The sequence below is a fragment of the Dipodomys merriami genome, unplaced genomic scaffold (genome assembly GCF_024711535.1).
Source record: "Dipodomys merriami isolate MVZ:Mamm:240054 unplaced genomic scaffold, mDipMer1.0.p SCAF_176, whole genome shotgun sequence".
Taxonomy (NCBI): domain Eukaryota; kingdom Metazoa; phylum Chordata; class Mammalia; order Rodentia; family Heteromyidae; genus Dipodomys; species Dipodomys merriami.
The window spans coordinates 1,774,934-1,785,230 of record NW_027203115.1 but is presented as its reverse complement, the minus strand read 5'-3'; the positions used below and the strand labels follow the sequence as shown (position 1 = coordinate 1,785,230).

At 59.1% G+C, this 10,297-nt stretch overlaps 1 protein-coding gene across 1 annotated transcript in view; it reads right to left on the bottom strand.

Moving 5' to 3' along the window:
• Window positions 1–265: 265 nt before the first annotated feature.
• Window positions 266–10,297, bottom strand: part of Vac14 (VAC14 component of PIKFYVE complex) — a 92,407-nt gene continuing 82,375 nt past the window's right edge. Inside the window, exons 16-19 of the mRNA XM_070026254.1 lie at window positions 8,905–9,023; window positions 7,415–7,494; window positions 4,703–4,853; window positions 266–886 (exon numbers count right to left, since the gene is read on the bottom strand). Of these exons, the coding sequence (XP_069882355.1) occupies window positions 724–886; window positions 4,703–4,853; window positions 7,415–7,494; window positions 8,905–9,023 (513 nt within the window). The 3' untranslated portion in view covers window positions 266–723. The remainder of the gene's footprint in view (window positions 887–4,702; window positions 4,854–7,414; window positions 7,495–8,904; window positions 9,024–10,297) is intronic.

The following is a 10,297-nucleotide window of genomic DNA, read 5'->3' as shown; positions in this document are numbered from 1 at the left end:
CTGGCCCTCCTTCCTGGCCATGGCTGCAGTGGTCCAACCCCTTCCGTGCTGAAAGGAGGCGCGCTGCCATCTGCTAACGGGGACTTGTCCCCTACTCCGGGGAGGAGGGCAGGCCCGGGGAGGCGCCCACCCTATGGGTGGAGAGGCTCTTACAGCAGGCCACACTTCCTAAGCTCAGGTCTTCGGGACAGGTGAGGCCGGGGTGGCTGCGGCCCAGGGCAGCGCACGAGCGCCAGGGAGGAAAGCAGCAGGCAGGTGGGTTAAGGTTTGTCATTTCTTTATTGAGGGGGGCGTCATTCAGTAGAGATTTTTGTGCTGGTCCCAGTGTGCACGCGGGCATATACACACGCAGATGCACACACATGCGCACACGCGCGCACACACACACATACACACATGTATACATACACCAGGCCAGAGCTCTGGGGGCTGAGGTGATGCTCTTCTCACAGGGGAGAATTAGAAAGAGACTGGTTCCAGAAGAGGGTCGGCTTCTGAGGCTGTGGTGCCTCCCCGGTGGGGAGCCAGCTGTCTGAGCCAGGGCGCAGCGGACCGTGCTGGGGGGGCCCAGGGCTGGGCTGAGAGGTGCTGGGTGGACAGAGCGGCCTCCGTCCCCCTCCCTGCTCTGGTGGTCAGACCAGCACTGCCCCTGAGAGGCAGATCCTCGGGGAGGTGACCTGAAGACCCTGAGTGCTTCGGGGGCCTTTCTCCACGCCAGGCGTGTCAGAGGACCACCTTGCGGTCCAGGTGGTCCCCGCGCCCGCTGCGCTGGTGCCTCACTTCTAGGTGCTGGTTCTGGACCTTCTCAAAGTGCCGCAGCAGCTCTGCGTAGTCGATGCTGGCAGAGTCACCTTTCTGGGACTTGGGGGCAGCCTTCAGACTGTCTCTGCAAGAGGGGCAGAGGAGGATGTGAGTGTTGGGGGCCGCGGGGGCTGCTGGGAGTGTCTGGCCACCCCTCCCCAATAACCCGCCAAATGACCAGCCCCTAGGGGCTGAGGGGGAGGGGAGCCCTGGGCACCCACTCTCCTGCAGTTGGTGGGAAAGACCAGCCTGCAGCTTGGCGGTTACTCAGCCTGTGGGCTGGCAATGGCGCCCAGAGCAGGCATTGCATGGGGAAGCATTTCCTGTTTACCAGTGGCTCCCTTTGGGGTGAAAGCCAGAGCCAGCAGCCAGCCAGGAAGCCAGCTGGGGCCTGGAACAGGGTCTGAGGAGAAAGAGGAGGAGACAGCTTGGCCCTTTCTCCAACTGAGATTACGGAAACCTCGAAGGGGCCCTCAATTTGGCAGGGATTTGTTTTTGGGGTTTTGGGATGACCTGAGACCTGCAGTCACTTCCCGGGGGTGGGGTGGGGAGGGGAGAGCTGGTCTCACCCGGACATGCTGCTGATAGTTCCTATCCTCCGGCTGCCGCCACCCTCCATGCTGTGCAGCAGCAGGGGCTGTGCACTGCACCATGGCGTGTGGCGCTACCTGTACTGGTGCAATGTAGTAGGCACCTGTTACCCTACTTCAAGCCCAGGGCTGAGCTTGCCCTTGGGGCCTGGAGTCTCTTGGGCTCCTGCCCCACTTCTACCCACTCGTCCAGCACAGCCTCCTGCAGCCTTTCGCTCCTCTCACGCTGGTCTTCCTGGCTTGGAGGAGAGCTGCGTGAGCTGGTGAACATTTGCTTCCAGCCCCTGTGGACTGGAAGTCCCTGGCAACGGGTCTCATGAACCGTGGGCCGCTCAGCTAAGTGGAGAAGCCTTGGGTCTTTTGAGTTCAATGACGAGACCTCAATGTTGAACGATACAAGCAACAGCGAAGCGCAGGAGCGAGGCAGGCCGGACCCAACCTGAACACGACTGCATCCTACTCTCCAGCAGGTGACTCAGTTTCCTCATCTGCCAAGAGGGATTGCCACAGGCAGCACACCCAGGGGACCAGGTATTTTTCTAGATGGGATGTCTAATAGCTTTAGCCTTGTGTCCAGGCCCAGCCAGTGTGGTCATAGTTCTTCTACGAGGTGAAGCATGCCAGGACCAGCACTTAGTCCTGGCCCTCCCCTCCTGTCACGGACATGCTTGGCCAGACATGGGCCTCTGCTGGCCAGGGGCTGACAGGCATCTCAGGCTCACCAGGCTTCAGGTCAGGACAGGGGGACGGCCCTCCACACACAGCTAAGATGCCATGTGGGCCGGCCTGGCCTGGAGGCAGCCTCCTCACCCTCCAGCCCCTCACCACAGGGGGTTCTAGCCAGTGGTGTGGGGTGCACTCTAGCCGGCTGGGCCCGAGAGGCATGGCAGGCTAGGTTCTTGCTGCTGCTTTTGACTCCCTTGGAACAAGGAGAGGGTTCTCTCTGGTACAATGACCTTGTGGCCAAGGTGTCACTGCCCCAAGAGAGTGTGGGAGATGAGGGGACACAGATGGAAACCTGAGCTTGGAGCACTAACTCTAGGGCTTGGCTAGCTGCTACCTAGGCCACCCTGGCTGGGACAAGAGAGGGCATGAAGATGAAAGGAGTCATCTGAGTTTGGGTGCCCACAGGTCCTCCCACTGTGCTGGCCAACATGAGGGCTGAAGTCTAGGGCTGGAGTTTTGTGGACATGCTAGTAAGACATGGTGATGGCGTGGGGGTGGGGGGGATGTACAAAGAGAAGGGGGTGTGTAGCAAGACATCCTGCCCATGTGGGCAGACCCCTCCTGGCCTAGGTCTATGTTCCCACGGAGCTGATCTGAGCCTCGAAGCCATGATTCCTCTCCCTGGCCTTGTCTGTTTCCAGTAACCCTCAGGCACTGGGTGACAGGAATACTGGGTCAGTAGGGCAGAATTATGATTCCAGAGCCCGAGCTGGGTCTTCTTCTGCCACCCCTCACACCCACCTGCCACCAGCTTTCTGTTCACAAGGTCCCTCTTGCCTCAGCAAGGAGACAGTCCCTGGGGAGCGGCCACAATGCCATGAGCACACCCAGGGAAGGGCAGGCAAGGAACGCAGAAACTTCTCCAGCTGTTCGCCGCTTCCAGGCCTGTCTACCAGCTGCCCTGGCTGAGATGCTCCTCAGTCCCCGTCCCTAGGCTCCCACCCCGCAACCTGACCCTGCCCCAGCTGTCTGAGGCCCCTTCCTCACCCACTGCTCTGGTGTGTCTAAGTGCGCTTCCCAGGCCCTGGCAAAGAAGGGCTAGCAACGGGAGGCCTGGAAGACCGAGAAGAGCCCTCCACATCTATTTAGTCCAAATGAAGAAACCAGGAGTCCAGAGAAGGCATAGAGTTTGTCTGAGGCCACCCAACAAACCTCTGGCAGAGATCCTAAACCAAACCTGGAAGCCACCAAATGCCCCAGTTCAAGTCTTCCTTGACTCTGTGGCGAGCCTGAAGAAATCCTCTCTCCCCTTCCAATGGGCCCTCACGTGGCTTGGGTAGACCAGCGAAGGGTCTTGTTACCCCCAGCCTTCCCTCCCATCCCAAGACCACAGAGCACTGGGCACTCGAGGGCTCTGTCTGAGCAGAGCTCAGCTCGCAGCCCGGCCCCGATGCCTCCCTCAGGAGGGCAGGCTGGTTGCTACTGGAAGCCATCCTCTTTTTCCTCTTCCCCCAGCACCTGCCCTGCTCAGTGCCTACCAGGACGGCCAATGAGCCCCACAGGAGCCAATAATGCAGAGGCCAGGCTCAGGAGGTGGATTATGGCCTCAGGGTCTTTCTGGAATCTCAGGAGTGGCAAGCATTCCGATGGGAATCTAAATACAGGCCCCACCCCAGGCTGACCTCCTAGCTCCCCGGGGACACCCACTAAGTACATAGTGCTGTCTCCTGGGGAACCATTGGGTGGCACCCAGAGCAGCTGAGATGGTAGCCAGCATAAGGCCTGTTCCTACCACCCAGAGTGCTGCTGTCTAGGAAAAAGGGCAAGAAAGGCAGGGAGCTGGGCCCCGTGTGGCCTGGGACAGGCTATCAAGTGTCTCACACCCAGCTCAGGAGAGGCTGGGCTGAATGGAGGGAGGTTGGGAGCCTGAGCCCAGTGGTCTGGGGTAGCCAGGAATGGCAACAGGCCCAACCTGAGGGTGTTCGAGTCTACCCTGTGGGCAGAGGCCTGAGGCCTTTGCTGGAGCAAGGCGCCAGGCCTGCTGAGCAGCTCCAACAGCCGAGGAGGGAATTCTAGACACAGGGCATCTGATGCAAGCTGGGTGCACTCCATTCAGTGTAAATCTTCTCAGTGGCTCTGCTTGTTTCCATGGCAACCTGACAAGTGAAATTTTCCATCTCGGATGCCAAATGCCTGTGGATGAGGCAAGGCCTCCAAGGGTTACCAAATATAGACACAGCCCAACAGGCCATGGGGCCAGGCCAGCAGTGGGTTCAGGGTGGGTGCTTGGACCCCCCCTCCCCCGCCCAGAGGAGGTCAGGATCCCAGCGGCAGAGCTGAGCGTATACCCCTGCCTCCAGCTCCATGGAGGATGGTGGGGGGAAGGCCTGGGTGATGCGTGGCTTCCACATTTGAGCCTCTCATACGGAGGTGCTGGCGAGGCTATGTGAGGCCTGGACTCTGGCCTGACTGCCACTTGGGCCACTATCTCCCTCCATCTCCTCAGGGTGCCTTTCTAAGATCTTAGCGTGAACCCTGACCTCATTGAACAGGTACAGGAGGGCAATGCTTAGGGCCACAGTGACAGATGAGTGTGGCGCCCAGGCCGGTGGTGGTGGGGGGGCTCCTTTGGAGCCAGCACTCACTCGGTCTGCAGCAGCTCAGGGTTAGGCACACACTGGAGCCGGTGGGATAGCAGCTGGAAGGCGCTGCTCTGGGGCAGCAGCATGAGCAGGCCGTACAGCGCCTTGATCAGGTATGGGTTGTTCTTCACATCCAGCAGCTGCAGGCGCAGATCTGCAGAAAGGCAGAGGGAGGGGTCAGAGTCCTGGCACTGCTCTGGAGCATACCCAGCCCAATGCCTGGCCCCAGCGCACATTCAGGCCAAGAACTCGGCCTGAGCGGGGCCCGGACAGGTGGCTGAGGCTGAGCCGGTCAGGCGCACTTCCATGGCCAGCCAGGCCTGTCTACTCCTCCAGGTCTCAGCTGTTCCCATGATGTCATCTCTCTTCCTGTCTGCCCACCCCATCTTTCCAGCAGTCTCCTCAGCCTAAGGACCCTCACACCTGCCGCCAGGCGTGGCCCACCTTCCCTATGTGCGGCGGCCCCCCTGAAGTAGGTGGGTTGGGGGCCTGGAGAGTAACAGATTCCCTAGTTGGCTCCACACGTGCCAGCACGAGTGCTATAAATAGGCTGAGCTGGAGAGAAAGACAGTGGATTAGGGCAGCACTGAGGGAAGGGAGGAGGGCACATGCTTTTGTGTGTAGTGACGCATGCAGCAAAGCCTGGAGGCCCGGGCCCTCCGCTCCCCTCTTTCTCCCACAGCAGGAGATGCAGCCTTGGTCTCCAGCCATCACCAGTCCAACCTGGGGTACCAACCAGATCGGCTGGTGGCCATACCTGGGGGTAGAACCAGCTGTCCTAAGGCTGAAGTGGGCTAGAAAGTGGCTCATTTCTCACCTAAGCCTTGGCAGGAAGACCAGAAGCTCCTCCTCCCACTGACGGGCATCTTTGGGGATGACAACCCAAACCTCATGGAGAGCAAGGGCGCTGGGGTTGCTGGGAGTCTGGACATCCGGGCCTTGGGGCCAGGGTGAGGGGAAGCCAGGAAGCAGGAATCACAAATGGAGACTGGTCCAGCTGTCCCCAGGCCCAGCCACCTACAGCACAGTCAACTGTGTAACTGGTATAGACCCCCTGTTTCTTAGCACATAACCCCCAAGATGGTCGGATCTTGGGATCTCGGAAGTGACTGCTTTTGCGTGTGAACGCACCGCTGCTGGCTGACACCCCCTCCCCAAGTTCCAGATGGGCTGATCACAGTAAGGGAAAGTCCCAGAAAGGGTAAGAGACTAAATGTTGAGCTGATCACCAAGTCATGTCTGACTACAAACCCCCAAAGGGCGGCTCCGAGGGCTTGCTAGAGGGAGTGCCCTTCTTGCGCACCTGGCTCCATAGGCCTTTTGTAATAGCCTTTGTAAGAAAGGGGTAACCGTGTTCTCCCCTCAGTTCTTATGAGCCGCTCCAGCAAACAAATCCTACCTAAGGGGAGCTGTGGGAGCCCTGATTTTCAGGACCAGGGACCAGTGGTACGGAGCCACTGGGGGACTAGCCTGTGAGATCTGACGGGTTTTCCAGGTAGCAATGAACTGATTACAGGGCGCCTAGCCCATGGGAGGCCTGCTGATGGGAAGAGATCCTTACACCCGTGAGGTGACAGGAGAGTTCGGTGGTGACTTTAAGGGACATGCTGGGGCCATCCCCGTGGCTCTTAAGCAGCATGGACCTGTCACCAGTCTCTTGGGGAAGCTAGGCCGGACCTGCCTGGAGTCCGAGTCAGCCTCCAGGCAACATATGTGGATGGGTGCTGGGGTGGGTGGTGAGTGCATGTGCTGCTGTTGGTACCTTTTCCAGCCCATGCCCGAGAAGCTACCCGTGGCCTTCCCTGGGTCAGCCTGGACCTCACCTCAGGTGAACCCCGGGGAAGTCAGTGCACAGTATATATATATATACAGTGCCTCGGTATGCTTGGGAAGGCTGGGAACAGGGTCTTGTCCCCAAAACCCGAGTCACGGTGGCACCTGCTGCTTGGAGCGGCTGACCCTTGTAATGGGAGGGAGTTGGGGGGTGCTGAGCCCCTGAAGTTGGTTCTGGGCTCCAGGGCTCAGGCTGGGGAGGCTGGAGCTGCTGCCTGGGAGCTGGAGGCCTGGGCAGCCAGCTTGGTAAGGTCACCAGCTTGCTGTTCCCCCAGCAACTGCCACTTCTGCACATTGTTATGCATCAGCAGCCTCAGCCCACTGACTCCAGCACACATCATTTCTTCTTTCAGAGAGGGCCGGGCTCCTGGGTGAGCAGGAGTACCTGCAGGGGCACTCACAACCACAGGATTAGGGCAGAGGGTGACATGTTAGGAAGTGGTGACTGGGGATACTTCTGGAACAGGGCATGTGTGTAATCTGTAATCCCAGCACTCAGGAGGCTGAGGCAGGAGGATCTGACTTTGAGACTAGTTTGGGTTACATAGCAAGACTGTCTCAAAAACCAATCAACAAATATGCCCTATAAAACCCTTCAGGTAGATTGTGTGCCAGCACTGGCTCATGTCTACAAGATCCCTAAGGACAGACAGGACCAAGTTCGGATGCCAGTGTTCCAGTTAGACTTTCCGCCCTGTCACCCGCGCCCCCCACCCCTCCATCTTACATTCTTGACATTCTAGAAGCATCCCTGAAGCGACTGTCTTCCCTCCCTTCCCAGCTTCAGCCAAAAGCAGTCTTTGGGCTGGCCCTGTCCCAGTGTCAGCCGTAGCCAGCCTGTGGCTGAGTTACAAAGGACGATCCGGAGGTGGGGGTTCTTACATGTGAAGATGGGGCACTCGATCAGCTGTACCAGTTTGTCCACCTCCGTGAGGAAGTCCACGGTGACCTCCAGGTCCCCACTGCGTGGGCAGTCAAGGAAGGTTTCGGGGGTAGAGTCTGTGTCTGGGAGGGGGTGGCTGGAGCCCTGGCTCGGCGCTTCGCGCATCTCTCCTCTGCAGCCCTCGCTTCCTGGGCCGAGCCTGCCTCTTGCTAAGCAGGATTTGGCACACAAAGGACAGATGTCTGTTTTCTTTCCCTTTCTGTCCCTCTGAATGGAGAGCAGCACAGCCGCGCCTCCTGAGCGGGGCTGGTTCCGCTCTGGCAGCTCTCTTCTGTACCCCCTGGCCGGGAAAGGCTCTTATCTCAGCCCTGCAGCCTGGCAGGGGAGGGCGGGGCAGGAAAGGCCCCTGCCCCTGCCTGAGAGGTCAGCTCCCTGAAGGCCACCCGAGTGCAAGGAGCTGGGCAGGAACCTCCCAGCTCTGGGTCCCAACCAAGAGGGGCAAGGTGAGGGTGTGGAAGGTGGGCAGACTCCCTGAGTCAGGGAGGGTGGGCCACACCTGAGCCTCAACGTGGCCCCCTACAGGCGCCTTTCCTTACCCTTGGCCCCTGGTCCATTAGTGGGGGGAGTCTAGTTTTGTCTCCTACATAACGCTCGATTCCAAGGTCGCATGGCAGGTGCACAGAAGTTATTTTACTTCTCAGTGTTTAAAAAAACCTGGCTGTGGATGCCTGTTGGTGAGGCAGGTGCTGTGGCACGTGTGGGCTCTTCCCCACGCCTCTTCCTGAGACCTCCACGCTGCCTGCTTCTTCTCCTGTGTCTTCTGCAGAGCTGGCTCTGGTTCTGCGGCCTCTGGCGGCCTGACAGCTGAGCTCACCCGTGGGCCTCACCTATGCATGCCTGCCGCTTCCCAGCATGTTCTTTTTTTCTTTTGTTGGTCGTGGGGCTAGAACTCTGGGCCTGGGCACCATCCCCGAGCTCTTTAGCTCAAGGCTAGCATTCTACCACATGAGCCACGGTACCACTTCTGGTTTTCTGGTGGTTAATTGGAGGTAAGAGTCTCAAGGACTTCCCTGCCTGGGCTGGCTTTGAACTGTGATCCTCAGATCTCAGCCTCCTGAATAGGATTACAGGTGTGAGCCACTGGCGCCTGGCCCAACACATTCTGGTGCCAGGTCCTCTCCACTGCTCAACTCTGGGCACGGCATAGAGTGCTAAAAGTGCACTTCTGTGCAGGGGCTGCAGTGTGCTCCTGCATCGCTCCTCCGGGGCTGGAGCAGGGGGCTCCCCTCAGCCCCACCCCCACTGCTGCCATTTCTCCAGGCCTACCCACTGCCCCCTACTAAGAGGCTCGAGGAGGGCCCTGCCTGCGGCCAGCAGCTCTCTCCCGAACACACCCCTCGCCGTGCTCTGGCAGTGGCACGGAGGCTTCTGTGTGCCCGCAGCTGAGCGGGGGTGGAGGGGGCACGGGGAAGCCGTGAGAGAAGGATACAACTTCTGAATGAGGTCATAGGCGTGCCGGTAGTTCTGGGTGAGGAAGCAGAGGGACACCGTGGTGACGGGGTTGTGGCACCAGGAGCGGTACAGGCAGCAGAACAGGTTCTGGCTCTCCTGGGAGAGGTACAGCATTAGGCGGCCCTGCTCTGCTCTCCTCCCTACCAGACCCACAGGGCACCCGTGGCGCGAAGGCCTTGGAGGGGCAGTGAAATGGGCCTTTGGGCGCATCCGGGGTGCCAGCTCAGCACCCGGCTGTATTTGGCAGTCCAGCTGGGAACGAGCTGTCACAAAGGAAACGCTGACAGCTCCTTCCCAGACCCTGTCATTACCTCCGAGCCCCACAGAGCCACGTGGTGATGGTGGCGGCGGTGGCAAGGGCCTGGTTGGGAGCGAGTCTACCCTTTGTAAGCTGGCATTTCTGCCCGCCCAGCAAAAGGACAGGAATTGTCCCCCACAGAACACCAGGGTCCTGAAGCCTGGGGTAGGGGGGAGAAGGGGGTACAGGCAGGAGGGTACTTCCTGAGGACCCAGCTCTTCTCTCCATCCTAAGCACCGTCCCCCCAGCCCCCCAGGAGCCACCTCGTGTACTTAGTGTACTTGGAAATACTTGGGAAGCCCCTGCCCCCAAGGAAAATTCTTAAGGCCTCTACAAATGTCTGGAAGGAACCACAGGAGGAAGAAGGCAGGGCTGTGGCCTGGATCGTTCTGAACTACTTTGCCCTAGATGCCCTTAAGACATAGGTTTAGATGGCTTGAGACTCTTAGGGAAGGGGCGGGAGCGGGGGTTGGGGGTGGGTGGGTGTCCTAGGCCCAGATCAGGGAGTAACCCCAGGATGGAACTAGGCCTTTGGCTTGGAGACACAGGACTTTTGACCTTCATCTCTTCCGCATCCTGCAGTGTCTCCTTGCTCTGCTCTCTCTGACCAGCCCTTGGGCAAAGCATGGGACAGGAAGCAATGTGACACCCTGGCTTACAACAGGCATTTTATCAGACAGATGTGTCCAGCTGTGGGAGAGACAGGCCAGGACAAGAAGGGAGAGGAGAATAATTAACCTCTGGCTCCCTGGTAGGATTACAATACTGATCTTGAAATGGGGGGGGGGGGCTCTGGAGCCAGCAGAGCCTGTTTTCTGGGAGCAGTGTGGGTGGGGCAGGAGTCAATGACAGGAGAAGGATGGATTACCGGTGGGTCGGGGGTCTGGGGACTTTGCATCAAGCATGGAGCCTTTTGAGGGCAGCTATCGATCACTCACCCCAACATGTAGCCATCCACCCAGAACCTCCATATTTTATACAGCCAGAGAAGGTCCCTATTTCCTTCTTGTCTCCTCCATGATTCTCCTGGGGCAGCCAAGGGGTGGCAGAGTGTGTGTGTGTGCATGCAAGC